This window comes from Anopheles stephensi, chromosome 2 (genome assembly GCF_013141755.1).
Source record: "Anopheles stephensi strain Indian chromosome 2, UCI_ANSTEP_V1.0, whole genome shotgun sequence".
NCBI classification, from domain to species: Eukaryota; Metazoa; Arthropoda; class Insecta; order Diptera; family Culicidae; genus Anopheles; species Anopheles stephensi.
In genome coordinates, this window is record NC_050202.1 from 22,070,370 (window position 1) to 22,093,142 (window position 22,773).

A 22,773-nucleotide genomic window follows, 5' to 3' on the forward strand; every position below is an offset into this window, starting at 1 on the left:
TTGTCTAATTTTCAGTCTTTGTTAAGCCATGGCGGAAAACAGATATTAGTTTAAATAAATAAATAAATAACTAAATATCTTCTTCTTCCGTGGCACTACAACCTTGAGTGGTCTTGGCCTGCCATTTTTGGCTTTCTTTTACTTGCTTTAACGCCTTAGCTGAATAGTTAGTTCTGTGATGGAAGTCTCGGCCTGGATGGGACCCAGGTTCTGCCGTGTGACGACCATCACTAAGACGCTTTACGTTGACTTTTCTTGAAAAATCGCCACATATTAATGTGCAACGTGAATACACACTCGTGCATGGATAGCAATAGGGGCACGCGTGCTGTGCAACCGATCGAACCGACCAGCTGCTACAATTTCCATGCATTCCTCCTTCACCGGCACCTTTATCATCACTCGCTTTACCTTCGCTTTCGGTAGGGATCTGTGTTACTGTACGCATCGTTGCACAAACACATTGTACGGACAGAACGGACGCAGGAAGAGAGACTAACGGACCTCAACCGGAACCGGAGTCGTTTCGTGCTCCGGGGGTTGAAGCGAAGGTGGATAGAACCCTCGGTCACGTGCTCCGGTGCTCGGATGCACATCCTTTACGCATTCCCCTACACATGGCAGACAAACACGCGCGGCTTAGCTTGTGGGCTGCTGTAAGTTTCATCAAGCAGAACAACCGCTGGTTGAACAAAAAAAGGTGTAGAACTACAAACCGTCACTTGCGTTATGAGGGGTTGATTGTAATTTCCATATCACGTAACTAGTTTTTAACCGTTGGGCTGGTAGCGCTTTAACTCGAGCGCTTTTCAAGAACATTCGCTTTTTTTGCACATGAATAGCACTTAAGTCTTTGCTGGAGTTAATCATTTCGTTTTGAATTGGTGCTGATCATGCAAAAAAAAAACCTGAAGTGTTTGAGAACAGAAACCATTAAAACTTGCTTTACTGTTCAAACTTAATTATTTATTTCACGTATTTCCAGCGCTTCTTGTAGAGTTATCACATATCAATTATTTATTTATAGATAACTGGAGATTGTGTTAAGAAGTGATGTTTGATTATCTTTTTGTTACATTTTTTAACTTATTGTTCAATGAATCGTAAAACATTTACTTGGCAGCCCGGTGGTAGATGCGACAGTGGTGCGGGACTTTCAACGGCAGTTTAAGTCTCATTAGGCCGTTCCTCCACAGTGAGGACTGACTATTCAACTGTACGGTATCAATAACAGGCATGACCTATTAGGTCGTTAGGTCAAAACTTAAATCATTTAGATAAGTTTGTTTGATTTAGACTCTAATAATCGCCATTATGCATTCACTCATAATCCTTTCTTTCAGTAGGCTTGTCTCACTTTCTCTGACATGTTGATTTTTCATTTATTCCCTTAAGTGAGCTAGTGAGAAGTAAAAATTCGGACGCATAACAGAGTATAACAAGATTGAACATTAAATAGCCTGTAACTGTAAGGAAAGTAAAGCATAACAACAAAACTTTATTTGATTTACATGCTCGAGCAAAGTTTTTCACTTCCATACTTGATTTAAAATTAATTTATATAAAATAATCGATAATTTAGACGATTCTGATACACTATATTTATTTACTGACATATTTTTAATAAATAAATTTTAAGAAAGAAATAAAGAAAAAGAAATAAAGATATTTAATATTTAAATGATAAAATTTTACTGAGTCCAAAGCTTAAATGTGAATTCTTAGGTCATGGCTGCCATTTCTGGCTTACTAGACTTAATGATGCCACGTAGTCGGAAAGTCAGTCCTCACTACGGGGGGATGGTTCGGATAGGAAATAATATATGTGGCTATATATCACGTGGCTTTAATTGATGAATTGATTCTAATTTTAGCACTTCATTTAAAACTTACGAAATGTCTTTGGTCAACAATTTATGGTGAATTGAGCTTATTATTTCTTTTTGCCAAAATTATTAGGCTTAAAAGTGACGATACATGACACAGCTATCTAATTAAGAAAATAAATTCATATCATCCTACTCGCTGACAGAAACATCAGCAACTTGTATCATCCCACCGATACTTTCCCTATTATTCTTCAAATTTTCCACTAAACCACAGTCCCTGCTTCATCCAACTAATCCTTTCGCCTGTCCCTTAAACCCTTACTGCGCCAGTATTCATGAGTATGAATTTTCATGAGCCACTAGGCTTATGGAACCAAACTTTCTCGCTGCACACCACGCCGCGTTTCCGTACCAGAAAAGTAGGATTTTTCAAACTTCACTGAACTGATGGAATATCTACACTGCCCCGACTGTCCATCCCAATCTAGGATCAGGATTTTCCTTAGGCTGCAATCGGGTGTTTAAATTCATGTTTTGTTTGCTCGCTTGCTTGCTGCTTCCGTTCATCAAGGATCAAAATTAATTCAAAGAAGGTAAAAGCCTCACTTGAAGGCAAATGTAAAACTTACCAGTAGGAAGTTTTGTAGCAGTTTGTAGCGCGAGCCTAAGCAAACTAATTTTGGGGAGTTGGGAAAGTTGCTGCCTGAATAATGAGGTTAGAATTTGCTGGTTAACTGACTCCGCTTAAAAGAGGGGGGCAACTGTAAAGGATTAAGATGGCTGGCGGGTTTCAAGAGGTATCCTATGGCACCAATTGCTTAGTGCTTATGAACGTGGAAGCAAAATGGCCTTTAAACAGATAAAAGGCTCATAATACATACTTAAATATTATTGCTTTATTTGAAGCAGTAGCAAAAAACATCGTTTACGTAGCGTTTTTTTGCAGGAACATGGGGAAACAAATTGAGCAATAATAACTACTCCGAAAATCACACACAAACAAACAAACTCCACTCGTCCCCCCCCCCCCCCCCAGCTACTACCATAATCGATTAAATCGAAACCAATTAATCACTGGCCGACGAAGGAAAGGACGCGAAAGACGCCCGTAAACGTAATCAATTTGCGGTTAATGTTCAATAACGAAAGCAATCGAATAAATTCCACCTTACCTAGCGCAGCTTAAAGCACGCACCGGTGCGTTGGCACGGGCCGGGGGATTCCGGGTGCTTACGGTGCGTGTGCGAGAGCTTCGTCGAAACCCACTTGAAGTTGTCTTTTCGAACCGGGATACGGGATGTGATCGGCGTGTGTGTGTGCGCGTTTCGGAACGGGTGCGTGTGTTTTATTTGAGTGAGAAGCATAAATATCGACCGACCCGGCAAAGGGATAGTGTTGGGCTGGTGGCCGGTTTTCGTTTTAGATTCCGGTTGCCTTATCATCTAGTGACCTTCGGGAAAAGTATTCGTCAGGGGAGGGTTTTCCAGGCATGACAATGAGGAATGGGGAGGGTGCGTGTGGGGTGCTACCATATGGGTGTGTTTTGATGTGAATTATACTGAAGGACTTTCTTGGCAAAATTGTCTTCTCGATTGTTGTTGCTAGTGAGTGCGTTGGGTGTAGGTCACAAAAGCGTGTGGTTGGTTAAGTATTTTGTTGCAGCGTAGGATAGAATAATATATTAGTTTGTTTTTGTTTTTCCAAATTTTCACGGCACGACCGTATTCATAACATTTATTGTTAAGCATGAGTTAGAAAAATATATGTTTTAATTAATTTTCTTTTCCAAAGCTTTTTTTTAAACAGGAAATAAAATATTGAGTAAAAGTTGTTTGTAACAAATGTACACAACTAAGGCAGTGACACGGTTTGATGTTGTTTCATTATCCAATTAATATCAGAAAAGTGTATAGAATAAATAAGATTGCTTTTCCATTTGTTTCAATCAAGTAAATAGGAGGCAGGAGTAGTATAATACTGTAATAAAGGAAAGAAAAGGAAAAAGACGAACATATGCTTCAATGAAAGTGATTGTGAGACAAACGATTTAATAAACGAGAAAACAGGACTAGTTTAAAGAAATAAAAAAGTATCTAGGAGTTAGAAAACATTCCCCGATAAGTGAAGAAAGACAAGGAAAATATGAAGAAAATTGGCATATAATTGAAATGATTTTCAAACAAAGTAGAATAAAAAGCTTACGAGGTTAATTACAAATATAACTATGAAAAAAATCATTGAAAAATATCTGTAATTGATTGAGGAAAAACACGACACAGAATTAAATCAATTTAAACGAAAAATAACAAAAGATATACAGAAAAATAATCATGAAAATAACGAAATAAAATAAACAAAACATGAAGTCAATAAGAGTTATTAATAAGAATACAATAAGATAAACAAATATTACAATTGGGATATAAATATCGTCATTTAATGATTTTAAAGACAATTTCTAAGCAAATCACCATAAAGTCTGACTGGTTTACTATAATGTTTATTTTTAATTTCATTTTGTTACTGTTTTACACTTCATCTTAACTTCATGGGAAAATTTGCAAAATATTAAAGTTTTATTCAAATATTGCTTAACAAATACTGCTTTTCGAGAATTTTAAAATTCATAAGTTATGATAATTTAAAAATGCAACTGCACAAACTTGAAATTGATGATGATTTATTCTTCAATATTTTAAGGCTTTTCATGTATAAAAAAAAGATCATGTTTTAAAAAAATAGTCAAATATATCACTCCTAATCTTACATTGTAATTCGCAATCAGCAATTCTTCTCCCCCTTAACATAACCCCTTCAACGAGCAAGAGCTCTCATTATAAGGAAGCAGTCCGTTTTTTCCAAATGGAATACAACATTTCTCACGACATTTCTCATTACCCCAAGGTGCTTTAACCTTGCCCCCACTAGTCTCGAGAGGGTGTGTGGTTATGCGTGTATGTAAGGATGGTACAAAAGAGAAACCAAAAAACACAACCCCACCGTTCAATTCCGATCCTTGTCGGCCGGTTAATGTCCTTTCCAGTGGCCTTCTGTATTGTTGCCTTCATCTTCCGGTGTAAGGGGGTTCTCTCTCGCCCAGCAATATATCGAAGAAAAAGCCGAACAGGGAACCTTCAAAACAGATGAGCAACACACCACAAAAGCTGAACTTCCTCAACATGCAATCGCCTGACCTAGTGAAGTTGAAGGTTTTATCGGTGCTCTTTCGCCCGCCGATGCTTGTGCGGGGACTGCGTGTGTGTTTTGCACTGAGCATGAGACAGAGAGCGAGAGAGAAAGAGCAAGCAATTTTTATGCTGAGGTGTGCAGTTGTTGCATGCTCATCTCACTTTCCCGGCTCTCAATTCATCTTGGTGAGCTGGTAGTGAGAAGAGTGTAGATTCTATGCTCTTGACGGCAGCATAACAATTTGAGGAATGGAAGACGATTCGTAGGCTCAGAATCGAATTAAAGAGGCAAAATTCCTTTTCACTTGGTGAGAAATTTTCTCTCACTTTCATTTCACCGTGCGTTCGGCTTGTAGCGCAACACAACTAAATTGTGTTGCACGTTCCACATTTAATTCAAACCCTTACCATAGTTGCTATAAAAGGAAGCTACTATAACTGTTATTCCTGCTGATAACGAATTTAGAAATGACTTTTTGTAGTTTTTAAGTGGTAAAAAATCTAGGATTGCATACTTTAAGGCGAGTTTGAACAAAATATAGAAAATTGCCTACAATATAATATGATTTTTAATTAGGCTTTGATGCGTAGCAAAATTTGAGAATTTGTTTCTTTACTTAAAGGAGCTTTAACACAAACATTTCTTCATGATTCATAACATTTTTCCCTAACAAAATATATCACCACATATGGGTCTTCCTCGGTATCTTGAGGGCCTGTTCCGTTCGGCAAACTTCGGTCCCGTTGTTGTCGCATCCTTTGCGTTGCATCACCCTCCCGTTTATAGCAGCCGCGCGTCAATTTTATGGAACAACAACGGTATGTTCTGCTCAGAGAATCGTACTCGCAGCACCGGATCATTCGCGTGCCGCCTCTCAGAGCCGACGGTTCGGTTGAAAAGCGCGTTCCCGTCGTTTGTTTGCGTGTGTCGTGCGTTACGTTCGTGCGTTGTTATCGCCTTTCGTTCTTTCGGGGCTGGTGTTTGGCGATTGGTGGTAAGCTCTGCCAGCAAATCCCCGCTTTGCGTTCTTCGGAGCCCCGGAGATGGTGAGTGGAAAAGGAATCGTGGCACTGAAGTGAGTTTGATACGATCCAGCGAGACAACGCGAAGATATTGATCTGAATTCGAGGTTCGATGTAAAGTAGCGTGTGCTTGTGTTTCTGTAAGTGGTTTTTGAAAACCAATTTCCCCCAAACAACGCTAGAGATGGCTGTCTGAACAGCGAGTGAAAAAGCATAAAACAGTAATAAAAAAGCGGCGTTTGGTAGGCGAACCCATCCTTCCACCCATCGCGAACGCGGAAGCAATCCCGATGAGCCGAGTGTCCCGTGCGTGTGTGTGTCCTGTCCGGTGAAAAGGATTGAGCAGGAAATTCTTCCGCAAGGAAAAATCTTCCATCAGCAAAGAGAGCACCAACGGAGCGGAGAATTTTGAGCACGATATTGGCGAGAGTTTCCCAGTGAGCTTTTCCCACCTTTTACACTGCCAATCCCGAACTGTACCGGCATTGAAAGGTGGCTGCCGGGTTATGTGAGATTGTGTATGTGGGCAGTGTGGGTTTTTTTTCCCCCATTCGTGTTTTTCGCTCAAAAAATCAGCGAAACGCCAAACACGATTTCAAATTAAACCGACGACGAAGAAAAACGCCGGCCTAAGCTGGGAGTAGGAAAATGGAAAGAAATGATTCTACTTTGAAAATCAACACTCACACACAAAACTGGGACAGCTGGGAGTGATTGTGTGTGTGCGTTTCTACAAGACGGTGTGCGTATAAGATTAATCGTGTCAGCGGTGGACTGCGAGACGAACGGCACAAAAATAGACGCACTCGCGTAATAAAATTACATCGGTGCGTTGGCCCCTTTTCCGTTGGTTTCGTGAGACCGGGAGGACGCGGACGCTAGCACGTGGAAGATCTTGAAAAATCGACCAAGATAGGAAAAACAGGTTGCATCGAGCAATTTCGTAGGGTGAATAACTATGCTCGGGAAGATTTGTTATTATTGAGGAAAATTTTAGACACAAGGAAGCTAAGCCAGTTGTTGGGAAAATCCTTCTTTAAGAGATATTATCAAGAATAGTCCAGAGGTAATTAAATTGTGTATCCTTCCTTACGTTTCCATAGAGAATGAGTGTGTAAATGATTGTGAGTGAAAAATTGTGAGATTCAGAAATCTAAAAATGAGTGAAAAGTGTTAACAAAAAGAAGGAAAATCTATAAGGAAAAAGTATGAAAAAATCCTCAAAACGTGTGTGAAAAATCCAGTGGTAATAAAAGAAAAACGCGGGCTCGAAAAAAAAAAGTTTAATTTTTCCACCTCTTTTCCGTTGCGTTTGTAACCCGCTCTTACCCGTCTAGTGAGTGAAGTTTTTCTCCCGTTTTCCCAAACATCCCACGGAGTCGTGTAAAGTGGTGGTGGTGAAGGTGATTTTTGTAACACCTGCTCGGTCTTTCTTTCCCCGACCCCAAGTTCTTAAGCCCCGTTCCAAGTGTGTCCAAGGGTTTTGGTGAGTGTGTTGCCTTGCTTCGTGTGTCTACATCACCAGCTGATTTCGTTCCGGAAAAATCAACGCGGAAAAGCTTCTCAGTAGCAGCAGCCGCACCGCCAACATCCACCTTTTTATCCCTGTCGAACGCGGTACAGCAAACGGAGTGGCGTGAAATCATAAAAATGGATAAACGTACGAGCATGAAAATTGGATTACTCTGCGTGCTGCTTGGAGGTGAGTCGACCGATTTTCCATTTTCCCTTTGTTGGGGTGGTGTTTTTTTTTCTCCAGCTTCTTTCTTCAAGCTCGATTGAAATATTAACCATTTGTCACATGATTTTTGATCAGTTTTATGTGTGTCTCGTGGTTCGCCGAGTAAAGTACGCGCGTTGTTACCATGGAAATGCTCCTTCATTGTGTTTGTTTTTGCTCACGGTAAGGATATGAGGCGAAGTATGTGTGCGTGTGTATTTTTGCGTTGATTCACTCTAAGCATCCTTCCAGCATATCGTGCCCTTTTATCGTACGTGATTTTTTACGCGTGAGCCTTCTGTTATGGCATGTGCGATACGCCCTCCGCGTACATGGTGGATTCGAAATAAATTGTTTCCTTGTTGCCACCATCTTATCTGCTTCGGGCAGATCCTTCAGCAAGCAAACAAACAAAAAACGATGGAAGCCAAGAAGATGGTCATAAAAATCCTCCAAAAAAGGCACAGCGAAACCGTGAACGTATTTCTTCTTCTGGTCAACCGTCAAGTCATGAAGGGCGAGCATCTCGGGTGGCCATCAAGACGCGGTTAACATTATTACGCTTTTGTCATACGCGTTTGCGTTCGCCATTACACAACTAATGTAATGGGAATTTATGGCATTCGACCATTACAAATTCATGGACCCATTCCGACACAAAGAGTCCGAGTCCGAGACCGACCAGGACCATGTGACCATTCACATGTGTGCGTGTGTGTGTGTTTGTGTTTTTGATGACTTTGGTCACCAGCAGGGCAAGGTCGGTAACAGGTTGTCGCAGGCCAAAGACGACGACTCCCTTACGACCGCTTTGGGAAGGAGAAACAGTAGTTACTGGTCTGGACCACTTTTCGTAGGATGGGCTCCTGACGCTGTCACCGGCATCCTTAGCATCGGGTTTACCACCATTTCCTTTTGGTTTGCAAATGAAGATTTATACGATGTGTGTGTGTGTTTTTGTTTGTGGGAATCCTCTCGTTTTAGTGTGCTTTTTTATATTTTTCTTCCCAGCCTTGTCTGTTTCCATTTTTTCTGTAACGTGTGAAGAGTTGCTGTTTGGGTTTTGGACGGCCCGTCCCTGAACGGCTCTGAAGTGCCACCGGGAGCTTGTTGTGATATTGCTGAAAAGATGGCTTCTTAAAAGCATCCTTTCGGTGCGGTTGTGAAGGACATTAAATTAAATTTTCGCGCAGTGTTGGTGGTGGTCAAGTAAGGTGGTGTGAATTCGTTACATCCTCTGCTTTGAGTCGAATGCTGCAGAGAGCTTATTCTTCTACTTGTATATCCCAACTGTTCAAGATTAGAATTCTGAAGCTCTAGGAGTATTTGTGTATGTTTGTAAATTCAAATTTTTGCAAGTAGGTCCTAGAATATTTGTAGATACATCTCATCATAGAGGGGAGCCGAATAGAGCTTTATTATTTTGTCTCTTATTAACTTTAAAACAAGTTCTTTACACTCTAAAGAAAAAATGTAATTGTAAAGACAAATAAAATAGAAGAAGAGTTTTTAAAAAACGACTGAGCCATATTTATATATGAATTAGCACATTTTTGCTACTTCGAGTGTGTAACGCCTAGAAGTATGCAATTTGTTTATATTTTTTGTCTTTTTAAAAATTAGACCAGGTGGTTTTTTCCAAGTCGTTTTCACTACACTCAATGAGCCAATTATTATATTGAACCCTGCTTAAGTATCTTTGGAATAACCAGCTACTAGGCTTCTCCTTCAGCTACAATGTCATGTTGGCTACAATGTCTCACTCAGGAATCAGGAATCATGTTGGCTACAATGTCTCACTGATTTCAATGAATAAAAATTGATTAAATATATGTTGAGCTCTATTAAATATTGATTCGTAGGTTAAAAAATGAAAGACTTACGAATCTATGCTAAAATTTACCTCTCATTAATCAACCTCAGCTACGCTAGTCGATCATAGCCTTCTTGGAAATAATGAATAAATCTACTACACAAGATTCAGAAGCTCATGAATTGAACCATGTGCTATGTAACAAATTTAAAGTCTATTACATACCCCATATTACAAATGCTCAAGCGTTTCATAACCATAACTCGAAGCTGAAACAAAACGCCTTCATGTATGCAATTTGTTTTACATCATTTTCCTTCAACCCCCTTTTTAAAAGCCTTGGCTATCGATTCTACCAACTTGCAGCAATTTCAAAAAGCACTACACCATGCTGCAAACAAATTTCATTTTTAGCCTATTAGTATGGGTCAGACATAATCCAACCCCCTCGAATAGGAGTGCATGTGAAATCGACACATTCTTCGAGTGCATTGCACTGCAATCAGCGACATCCATGCGATCCAGTCTTAACCCCCTTTAAAAGCTTTCCAATGGGAAAGAAAAAATCACGGTAATAGGAAAGGGTCCGAAAACCCCCATGCAATAGCACTGCGATAAATTGTGTTTACTTGGCGAACATCCGTATCCAACCCGTCCAAACACGGAATCACGGAAAGACTGCATTATATGCCCTACCAGCCAGCCCTCGTCCCCGGTCGATCGATTTTATCCCAAGTTCATCCCATTTTAAGTTCACTCTTTACCGCACAAATCCACCAATTTCAATGGAGCAAGAAGAAGAGCAATGAATGGGGGCCGAATAAAACCGCTTGGCCGAAGTGAGCAGCACTCCAATTGTCCCAGATTTTCCTGGCGAGGAAGTGCTTTCATTACCAGGAACTGGGGCCGATTGCTTTAACCGGCTGCCCGAATATAGACACCGACAGCATACGGAGATGCCCCCGAAAACCCTCTCAGCCGTTCATCCTTCATTACAGATAGTCGTTCGCAGCTGCCTTACAGCTGCAATTGGGTCCGCCCCGTTTCGGAACCATGTGCCATGTTGTATGTTATCTTAAAATATGGATCTGTCTTCCTTTAACTTCCCGGTAAAGTTCGTCCAGACTGGAGTAAAATCTCGCTTTATTGACATTTGAAGCGGAGTGGAGTGGTTGACTGGGGGGAGAGTTCGGAGAAAACTTTCCCACAAGGTCCTTTCGGTATGGATGAAGTAGCACTGACCTAAACCACACACACACACACACACATACACGTACAGATACAGAACCCGTGAGAGAGCATTGCTTCCACACTGCAGTTGCGGTGCAGTTTCTCGTATGCTTGGCGATATCATGTGTTTCAATTTCCATCCGGAATCGATCGACACACACACACACGTACACAGCGTCGGCTATTCAGTTGACCGGAAATTGCCCATACGGGAGACGTTTTCGGAATGTTTGCGGCCCGTAGCTCGATGCAGTTTGGAGTTCCCTTCTTCTTCTTCATTTTTTCCTCCACCATTCATCTTCAATTGCTGGTCAGCATAGCGGGTCTGTATTGAAGCACTCGGTACCCCAAAGCATCTCCCGAAACCCCAAAGTTGGTTACTTAATCGAGCTGAGATCGTTGTCGGGTGGACTCGGGTGCTTTCTGGAGGACTCTCGGGTGTCGGGCGGAAAGCCCGAGGAGGGTTTCGTTTGATAGTTTTCCATTGCCGGCAAGCCTCAACTCGATGTCGATTTTCTGATTCTCACTCACCCAGAAACCGATACTGTGGAGAGTGGTTGATTGCATTGGCCGCTTTTTTGTTTTGTTTCGGTTTTGTATGTTGTGAGCAGTGGAAAAAGAAACAGGGGCAGTCGCCTTGGTAGTCAAGTCAAGTTGATTCAGTGTACTCAATCGAAACGTAAAGCATTCCTTTTCCGACCGACGATGTACACAATCGTTCCTGGAGGTTAGTTGTTATTTCTGAAACATACGAGGACTTCGTGTTCGTACTTTTTTTTTGGGGAGCGAATGTGCCCTGCACACTCATTTCATCTGGCGTAATGAAATGGAAAACTTTAAACCAGGGAAGTCTCTTGATAGCTTCGGTTTCCATTCGACTATCGGTAACTCAGTATCTGTCACCCCGCCGTAGGAGTTAGCCAGTTTCAAAGGACCAACGTTTTGAAAATTATCCCACTCTCTCTCTCTCTCTCTCTCTCTCTCTCTCTCCCATTCCTCGCCATCAAGCGATAGTTTAGTTTTTAATCTTACCTTTTGAACTCATTTTTGGGCTATGCTGGCCAGGTTGTACCTACCTGGGAGCGGAAAATTCCGTTCTAAATTTTGGCTTAATCGAAACATTCGAAACACTGCCTTGAGCAGCATATTTCGGGTGTGTGCGATTCTTTACCGGTTCCGGATATCGAACGGATGGGATCTTTTTAATTAAATTTTCCCGAATAGCAAGAAACCTGGAGGCTGAAAGATGTAGAATACTAGTTATTGCACGGCTTCGCCCTCTTTCGTTGGAAGACATTTTTGAGGGTTAAAAATGGATTATGTGAGAAATTAGTCACCGTCAGGGAGTGGGAAAGAGGGTGTTGCGGTGTTGAATTTGAATGGAATAAAGGGATAAAGTTTTGTTTGGGGCGGGTTGGCGATGGAGCGATGGGAAGTGATAAGGTAATATGTTGTAATGAGGAGGCAACTTTCACACTTCTGCGGAATTCGTTCGGGGACTTTTGCTGATTCGTTTTGCATTCAGAGCGATTGTGTTCGTTTGAAGTTGAAAGATAAACCGATTTAACGAAAGTCCGTACGCTGGAAGCCCGATGAATGGATGTAGATTACGTGACTTCTGTCGGTGAAAGTATGAAGCGTAAATATTTGATATTTCATGGGAAAATGTCAAGTGGGGATACAATTAATGACACTCTCCTTGGTAAGGATGATCGGCGGAGCGCCTAAATGTAGGCAATGTGCGTTTACGTTTATTTGAACGTTCCGTACCTTTTGTAATTCTTGAAAAGAGTTCCTCAATCTATAACAGACGTTGGAATAACGTTGGTTTTCTTTAAATGTCTGAAAATTAGCATTTCCTTAAGCTTGTCCATGATAAGAAGAAGGTGTTTTGTTCAGCGAAATTGATTTAGTTTTAAAAAATCTTTGTATAACACTGGTTCTTGTCTAACGCTACCCCCATAGTATTGAACCTCCTACTTTTGACATCTGACAGCCTTCTTCTGTTATTGCCCTTAATAGGCCCTAATAGACCTTATCTTCAGAAATAGTTAATTAATTTTCCAGGTCAACACTAAACCACCCCATGCTTAGCGGGACAAATATAGCTAAGCTAAAACCCCGTAAATGATTTCTTCCCATTAAATATTTATCAATTTAAAAGTTTCCTGCAACGGAAGCAAAGTGGACGATCTCGTTACCATTTTAAATAGCCATCATCAACCAGATAGGAGCTTTCGCCACCCTCAGAAACTCTTAAGTGTGAATAAAAGTTACAACTCGCTTGTTGACAAACTGTCATTAACCGGCAGCCATTGCAAACTGTCATCTTGGAGTGGTGCTGGCGTACACGTGTGCACCTACTGCCAGGCGCGGTTTTGTCAACGTCAACACTCTTGCATCGTAATCTCTTGCACGAGCTCGTGTTGGGTGAAGCGGCCCCGATGTGGCTAATCGGAGACATTTAATCACCAGCTTTCAAGAAACTCCCCAGGAAGCTCGGATGGGTACGGTGTGGTCGAGCTACTGACTGAGTGGTATAAACAGTTCGAGTGACATAACCACATAACCACCTTTCCCGAGTCCCGAGCCCGAGCGTTCCGTAGGATTGCTACCTTGGTCCGTCTTAATACGTCCGGTTGTGTAATTAAATTTTACCTTTAAAACACACCCGGAAGCACCCTGGGAGTGAATGGACACTAATCCTGGGCAAGAAGATTATTCCAGCGCAGTTGTTGATGAGTCCCCGGATCTTAGTCTTTGTCCGGATTTAAGCTTTCGCTGTTGTGAGTGTCTTGCTAGCGTCGGAAGTGGTTAAGCAGGAAGCATCAAAACCACCACGCACAGGGCCGCGCGTGAACGTTGCAGCCCTTATACAAGTCACGGAGGACATCCTCTTTAGCGCGGAAAAAAAACTAAACCCAACAGAAGAAAAAAGGCAAAACAGCTGACGGTGGGAGAAAATTTAAGTGTTCTTAAAAACCGTTTTGCATGTCAAGCGGCATTATGCTGCCCTGCAGGATTTCAACTTCGTCGCACGTTGCATGACTGCAGGTCACTAGGGCCACACCGGAAGAGCCAGTGGAGAAGAAAAAAGCACACAGAGCGACATAACTTTTTGCCCAAGATGTGATATAACTGCTGCAAGAAGATGGCCTCCGCCGTGTCACGGGGTGGAGCAGTGGACGATTCCCTTTAACCGGGAGTCACACGACTTTTGGTGTTCGAGGCACGTTCCGGTCGGAATCTTGTCGAGATTTTTGTATGCTCACCTTGGCCACCGCCGCCAGGCACGATCACGCTCTGTCTAGCTGACTGTTCTTGTGTGTGTGTGTGTGTGTGTGTGTGTGTGTGTGTGTGTGTGTGTTTTCTTGTTTTTTTTTGCTTTCCATTGGTCCAAAACGTGGTAGTCCAGCAAATTATGTCCAAACGGTGAGTTCTCTGGCCGAGCCCGGAAGGGACATGGTAAAACGGTGAAATTATGATGAAAATTGCAAAATTGATTTTGCTTCTTTTGCTGCTGGAGTACTGTTTGGAGTGGGCACGGTCGGGACGTTGTGTGAGGAAGACCGCAATCGTCCGCTTGGAAAGCCTCGACAAATATTGGACTGTGGGCGGGAAAATGGCTCTTGGGTACCGTGGGCTAGCGGCTAGTGGGCACAGAAACTGTTGCTTCTAAACAGATTGAAGAGGTTGTTATACGCTTAATGTGCTCAAGATCTTGTTATGAAGTTCTGAATTCTTGCTTAGAACCTCAGCATTTACCTAAACTATCTGGTTTCTCTCGTGATGGTTATGTTGGAGCAGAAAAAACCAACTGAGATGATAAATTGTGTCTTTACGTGAAGGAAGGCTCGTGCGGTGAGTTATTGAATCCTTGACTCTTAGGTCTGAGTCTATCAAGCGTTTCAAAAGAGTTGCTTGGCAATGTTCCAAACTTGTCGATATCGTCAGGAAGTTTAGTACAACGTTTTTAGTACAAATACCTTTAGCATGTTGTTGACCAGGTCTGAGGTGCAAACCCCAATATCTGGATCAGTGCTACGTCACGTACAGTCTATGGATAGGAGAAAGGAATTCATGAAGCCTACAGGAAAACTTAACTTTCTTGGCCAACTCGTTTACGCCCTGCGTGGAAAATAGCAACGTCATTTTCGCCGACTAATGCTCGATCAGTGACACGACACGGTGCGTCGGAACAAATTTCTGACGAGTTGGCATATTTTTGTATGTATTCCGCCCATCGTCCACCCTCCGGTACGGTGATCATCGCTAAGGGAGTCTTTCTCGGCCTCCAAGAAAAAAAAGAACCCCTCAGGACTCCCCAGTGCCACGTCACATCCGTGGATTGTGCAAGCGTTTGATATAAAAATACATTCCACATATCTTCTATCAAACCGGACCGGGGAAGGCCCTCCCTACGCTCATACAATTCCAACGTCATCTTCTGCTGGGTGGGTAGCTGGCCTTCCTATATCCTATCTGTGCTACACGCCCAGGCATGTGGCCCAACCGAAGGTCTTCGTGGTCTCTTTTGTGTGCCGCTTTTCCATCCCGCGTTTGTGCATTCTTTTGCAGCAGCCTATAGCAGCGTCCATTTTATATGGTTGCCGCTTCGGTGGTGGCCCGTCAGTGGCTTTTATTATCTGCTCCAATCATCAACCCAAAACCCGTCCTGCCTAGCCTGGAATATGTGTAGAAGGGTGGTTGTTTTTCGCCAGAGTTTTTTTTTCTTTCTGCTACCATTATCGTTTCAGGTCAAACCTGCTGCTGGTGACGTGTCTGTTGGCGTTCTTTGGCCAACACGATGAAGCGGGTCGGGGATGTCCGGGGACTACTAATAATAGTTTTCGTTCGCGGAAAACTCATACTCTATTCGCTCGCGTCACACTACTACTAGCCTAGGCGGTATGGGCGTGAGATGGCTGAAGTTGATGAAATGGGGAGGCTAACCATCACCACCACCACCAGTTTATGATGTTTGCCAACGAATAATCGTCCCGGGGTTTTTGATGACATCTGTTGTACTCGGGGTACTTTTGTTCCTCGTTGGTAGCTTTTTTTTGTTTGGTTCGCCCCATATTCATTCTACTACCCATGCACAGTAGCGTTTGTGTGACATAGTTGTTCTTGTTGGAGGTTTTTTTTTGGGTGACATATCAACCGTTAAAGCGCTGCTGTCGGTTCGGAAGTTAAAGCGATAAAATGGTTTACCTATTGGGGAGCTACTGAGCAGTTCCCAGCAAGTCATTCATATTGGAGAAGGGTGTTTAAAACATGTTATTACAGTTTGTAAATGAAACCGTCGTGTAACGCGTTCGAGCTTTGCGGGTAGGTTTGTTTTATTGATTGCAGCCTGAATGGTATCGTTTCCCAACGGAAAGGGATGTCAATTTTAATGGTTAACAATGCTGGAGGAGATCGTTTTAGTTGAATAATTGAACCGAGCTATTGGTAAGGCATTGAATATTATTACCATTAGCTTTGAGCGGATTGTTAGAAATTTTCCTCAAGTTATTGGGATGTAATGAACGTAATGGTTCATGAGAATTTTATTAAATTATTGCTTTATGCTTCAATGAGAATAGGTTATTCATCCGACAAATTTCAAGACTTTTATTGTTAAAACTTATTAACATTCACGTGTTAGGAAAAAGATAAATAAGAGCATAAGGAATCTCGATTTCAATATCTAATTATCTTCTCTTTACGTTACAACTACAATATCAAGATCTCCGTAAAGTTAAATACTACGATTGCATACATTTGGGCGTTCAAAATCCTTAGGCACTTGAAGATATTCGTGATTATTTCTAGCACTGCTTTTAGGACAGAATTTGAAATAACTCTAGATGAAATAAATATTAACCGATAATTGGCATCAAATAAATGTTGAATAAGAAGATCTTTATTTAAATTTTGTTTAAATTTTAACTACAGACTATATAAGAGCACTTAAAGTAGAGCAACAATCTACTTAACCCGTTTTTAAATCTTTGAATTTACAACCAATTGCATAAATTCAAGCGTTGGAATTATCAAGAGGCTAAATGAACTATCTGGTTTGTGAGTTACTATAAGTTATTTACATTTTATTGCTTGTCAGATGCATGCATCATATTAAACACATTCATCCGAAAAGTATGCAATTCGAGTAATCAAATTGAATGCTATTTTTAACTTTATATTCATTACGTACCCCCATTATATGTGTGTATGTGTCACTTTGCATACCATTGGCAAGCAATTTTGTCGGAGCTGATTCCCATTAGCACGGAACCTACGTACGCTTGACGCTCCGCCTGGCGTGCTATAATATGTAAAGTGACAGAAAACTTTGCACTTCTCATCCTACCGAGAACTATGTGTGAGCGTGTTTGTATGTGTTTGTGTGAATAATGTTACCACTAACACACTGTGCCACTGGCGTGGCCAGCTCGTGCTTTGCAGATTGCAGTGTTTCAGGCGGGCGAGGAACATTGATTTAAATTTAGTTCGAAACCTGTACCTGCGGGTTTGACCATTCCGATTGCTGCAATTGATATGCCACTATCACATCCGTTATCGGGAACCGGCACCCCCCCTCCCCCCAGCTTTTCCTCTGCGCTTTTCCACCATCATCTCATCTTAAGCTGGATGACGAGCGCTCGCTGCTAATGGTTGTCTTGTTCGATTTCATCATTCGCATTTACCATTTTTGCCTCAGGAATTGCTCGGCCGCTCTTCCTGGTTCACCGGGTTTCGTGCTGCGTGGATGTGTAAAATCTTGCACACTGCACGTAGGTGAAAGAATCCTTGTGAAACGTCACCACGGACACCACACTCACAAGACGCTGTTCGGAAATCGAGTTGCTCTTCACTACTTTTATTCCTCGTTGCAGCGGCAAACTGCACTTATACCTTTGCCGAAACCGATCAAACTACATGCAAATGAAGCTGAATTCGTGTCACCTAACCGGGACGAGCTGCATCTCGACCGTAGCGGGTAGTTCGTTTTATACGGCGATGGTACACGTACGCCACACGAACCGAATGTTTTATTCAGTCAGACAATGTGAAATTCATAATCCTTACCCACCGGTGCGCTTGGAACCGATGGACGCTTGGCGGCAGTGATGGTTCTCGGGCTAGTACAAGACAGGTGCACAAACCTGGTAAACCGATCCTGAACTCTGTGCTAGGTCGTTGAGTTCGTTGGCTGAATATTCATAAGCGCAATTGCAGTTGCAATTGCAAGCCAAAAAAAAAAACCTCTAGAAACCAAGTCAGCAAGAGGAAGATTGCAGTTGCTGCCCAGTGATTACGATTGAGAACAGGGAGCGAAGCGGAACAGTGCTGAGTGGTGCTCGGTTGGCAGACAAATCCGATTTTATGTTGTCAGGTCAATTTTTGACCCCGAAAGCATGGTGTTTTGTGGTCAACACCGGGAACACAGTTGGTGGTTTCTGCCTTTTATTTGGAACAGTTTGCCTAGAAACTATCTCATTAGGTGAAGTGAATTAGCCATCGCTAAGTGGTTGCTCTTGTGAAGATTTGATAGAAAGAAAAGGTGGGCATGAATAACAATACGAGATTTATAATATTGCAAACAGTATTCTTCAACGAAAGCACTTAAAAAACATATTAATCTAAAACTTTTGACTTACATATAAGCATCAATATTGATTGACCAAAAGTTTTTCTGATCCGGGTTTTATGATCTAGATTTAAATTGTTAAATTTAGTTAAAACTTTTCGTATAAAAACATGATTTACTAAATCTTCAAATTCAATTTAAAGATTCCAATCGATTCAGAAATAATCTCAAGAGCGTTATTTTGTTGAATCAAAAATGCTTCAACCGTCGAACTAGCCGACTAAAAATATTCGCCTAAAGGTATGCAAACCACCGTACAAAACACAACAGTTGCTATGACGGATCTTGAAACACACTCGACAAAGCATTACGTTTATAATGCCTGATTGAACACCACACCACATTCCATTTTTTCCCCCCTGCTGGTGGGTGGTTCCGTGGCACAATTTAAAAAGGCGGAAAATCAATTTCATGCACATTTCCTCAGGATTGACGATACCGGCGGCATTTGTATGTGCTTCACCGCAAGGTACGCAAATTTGCCAAATTTCCCTACAACAACCACACATACACATGGACAAATCCAGTGGCAGAAAAAAGGAATTGAGGTGTGAAATTGATGTATCCTGTAGGCGTACCGTATCTTGCCTTCCCTACCGTATGTACTTTGCGGGAAGTTTTCCATGCAAAATAGGGGCATTGGAAAAATTAAACACCCCGACAGCTTGTGAGGTAACCCACAGTGAGGCCGGTGGTTAATCGCTTTTCACACGACATATTAGTTAATCATCCGCTTCAGACCGAACCCTTGGCAACGGTGTAAAGAATGTTTCCTGTTGTTGTTGTCAATGTTGGCTTATTTTTCGCAACAATTTATCCCTCGGTTATCTCTCTCTCTCTCTTTCGTTCCCGTGACATACGACAGGTTGAATTAATTTTCTTCACCCCTTTTTTGCTGGTTGATGTTTCGGTCCAGCTGGTAATCAAATTTATGCTAATCGTAGGCTTCGGTCCCAATCAAGACGGTATTGGTAAGAAAACTGAAACCATTTTTCCAACGTTTTCCTCATCTTTTTCCACCAGCTTTTTTCTTTCCAATACTTATAAAGTGCCATAAGATGGGATGGACCAAGGAGGAGAAAAAGTATTTGCTCACCCCTTTAAGAAATGAAGCAAAATTATGTAAATCCCATCCCAAATGGATTGATTCATCGAATTTGGATGATTATATTAAGCACATCACATCGGCCCATCCTTTTTCTTTTTTTTTTTCTTGTGCCAACCAACTACCAGCGAGGCATTTTGTTGATTTTGCTGGCCTTCCAGGGTTGAGGTTTGGTGCCGGGATAGCCAACAGTACAACGGTTTAATTATGCATAGCTCTCTAGCTGGGAGGAAAAACGTTGTAGCGACAGAAAAGGGACATTCGGGATCGTTTGATGGTTGGTTTGACGCGGATTGACAGCGCAAAGCGCAAGATAAACAAGCACCGCCTGGTGCAAAATTCATCTCTCCACTCCGCTTTTACGTTATCACGACAGTCTAAGAAAAGCCGAAGGAAAGTACGGATGCCTTGCTGTCGTAAAATTGAGGCAAAGAGAAAGGGTTTTGCTCGGTTTGGATGTGTATCAGCTGAACCGCGTAATGGTGGAACTATTGTGTTTGGTAGGCAAAAGTCAAACCCATAAAAATGAAGCTCTAAAAGAAAGAACGAGCCGGTGCTGGGAAAGGTCATCATGCGCCTAGCTTAGGTTAGGTTGGAAGAAAAGTTGGGTGATATTGCTCACTGTTAGTTGTTTGATCAGTTTATCTTTTAAGCTGTGACTTGTGATGATTGATAGCTTCAACGTTATGCGCTTAACTAAAGCGAAATTAATTTACAGGAAAACAATGACGTATTAATCTACTTAACCTTGAGTCTTTTAAAAACCTTTATATAATCAAATCAAGACAGCAAGACATGACAAATTTCAAATCAAATTTAAAAACTGTGTCTGACAAATATTACTAATTGGTGCTTCGCGAATTGCATAACTTTAGGCGCCTATATAGAATTTCCTTAGTAACGCTTCGTTGCTAGCGTTTTTGTATGATTTATATTATTCAGGAAGAACAATCTGACCTTACCGATTGGCACTCGTTTGTTGACCTAATAGAAAATGTTTCGCCTTCCAAAGAGCTCACAAGACACGCCTTATGGTCTTCTGCCGGTACGCTTCCATAGAAAACGAGGCGGCTAAAACCCGAAAGCCAACAAAAGGCAACCATTTGTGCAGTTGAAATCGAAATGTTTATGACTTGTTCCTTGCTAGTAGCTCTGGTAGCACAAAAAGCTCGTTCCGGTCGTTCCCTGTCCATCTAAAAGCAGTACCGGTCGGTTAGAAACGAAGCCATTTTTCCCAATTTCTTAACATGCACGCCACTATCGCTCGTAAAGCTGTTTTACGCGCGGATAGGAAAACTTTTACAGTTCTGCCTGGCAGAGAAGGAAATAAAGTGTCGAAAGGCACCAAGATTCATTACACTCATTCCGAAGAAAGGGGTTGATGTTTCATACATGAGTGAGAAAAACTTCGCTTTGTTGGCTTTGTACGGTATGAAGTGCTCACACATCTCACTGTTTGAGTATCAAAATTCTTATGATGGTCTCTTAACCGCAGTCACGAAAGGATGCTTCTGCTTGCGCGTGCGCACACACACAAGCTCACATCAGCTAAAGCACTCATCCATTACCTTAGTGGCGCCATTAGACGCGGATAAAACCTCCGCCAAACTCCGTAACAAGCGCGGATGAAAATTTGAAACGAAAAATATCCTTAGCATTCGGCACACGCATTTTGGCGCGCGTGTGACACGCGCCGTCGGTGTTCGAGACTGATCCGTCTAATAAATCATCGCTTCGCGTCTCCGCGACGACGACGACGACACCGTCAACGATGGTGCTGAAAATTCGGTAACTATGTTTAGCAAACAAATCAAATCATTCTGCATCGTTTGGTCGCGAGATGTGCGAGTGTGGTTCGACGGGAAAGAACCGTGCCATTTTTCTGACGCGAAATTGTAAATAAACAAACAAACATATTCTCGCACAACGATACAGAAGCAGTGTATTTACAGCTTTTCACGGTGAAAGCACGGTGATGCACTTTATCGCCACGATCGGACAGGAAAACACGGTGTCATGCGAAAGCTTTAAAATTTATGGCGATTTAAAACAGTTTATGTTCGGCGCGATAAATGATGCACATCACGTGGCATGGTTGATGTGCAGCAACTTACGCCAGAAAGCATCGTTCGAAGTGGTAATAAATCATTTTCGATTATTTAGTCACTGCTTGCACTTGTCGGTATAGAGATTTTATTTAGTATAAATAAGCTTTGAAAGCATAAGCTTACTTAAAAAAATACATATATCAAAGCTGCCTTTTGGTGCTTCTTATACGTTTCTTGACAATGACTTCTGTTCAACTAATGTCCAACGTAAATAGGAAACTCATTGCGCTATTCGAATATTAGCAGGCATCAGTTCTAAAGCGTTTTGGTTGTAAACGCCTGAAATTAGGCAATATTGTGACAATGAACGAATTATCGTCATTCGTCACATATGGAGCGAGGTAACTTCCCAGATAGACTTATTCCTGCTAAAGCAATTGTAACGTGTAGATAACAAATATACAGAAAGTCTAAAGACATCGAGCAAAATTAATAATATAGTTTATTAAAGGTTTTCAACACCACTGACTTACTGGAAAGTAGAGCATGAACTGAAACAAATTAGAACTAATTACAAATTATATTTTAGACAAGATGAGTTTCAAGTGGTACCCAAGCATTACAGCCAAATTGAGCCTCGAATTGATAATGTCTCTAAGACCTGATACAGACATTCTGTCTCCGACTAAGCGAACCGAGCCGTCAGGAGCCGCTATCTGCTTAAGCGCTTTATAAAATGGTTTATCTCTCACTGTTTGCAAGTCACAAATTCTAAGGTTTCTTATGCAGCTTTGCCAAATTTTGAGATACATCTGCTCATATATGATTTAAGTTAAATATTTAAGAAGAAACGCCTTATGCCATCAAACCACGTCCAAGAAACCTTCCCAGTGAAGAGAATACCCGCAAACTTTTCAGCACCGAACGTCATTCCAATGAAAAGACAAACTTTTAACAAATAATGGTCACCAGCTGGCAGCAACTTATAGATTTCTTATGCAACACCGGTCCCTAGATCCTCGGAGGGGAAAAAACACGCACACCTTTAAGAAACTGTATCTTTCAACCATGCGGGCCTGATAGAAGCAAATTATCATTCGACCATTTTCATTTCGTGAACCAGTGGTACAGGGGACAGGTGGTAGGAAAATCGAAGAAAAAAAAAGTTTTCCATTTTCCAT

The 22,773-nt window shown here is 41.7% G+C and overlaps 1 protein-coding gene across 10 annotated transcripts in view; it reads left to right on the plus strand.

Moving 5' to 3' along the window:
- Positions 1–5,859: 5,859 nt before the first annotated feature.
- The window catches only part of LOC118506228, a 128,753-nt gene continuing 111,839 nt past the window's right edge, over positions 5,860–22,773 (plus strand). For 3 of the 10 annotated variants that reach the window (XM_036043066.1, XM_036043074.1, XM_036043072.1), the window contains exons 1-2: positions 5,860–6,093; positions 7,144–7,742. In XM_036043066.1, coding sequence (XP_035898959.1) covers positions 7,691–7,742 — 52 coding nt within the window. In that variant the 5' untranslated portion in view covers positions 5,860–6,093; positions 7,144–7,690. Of the gene's footprint in view, positions 6,181–7,143; positions 7,743–22,773 lie in introns of all 10 variants that reach the window. The other 7 variants (XM_036043070.1, XM_036043073.1, XM_036043075.1 and 4 more) reach the window with 5 other exon arrangements.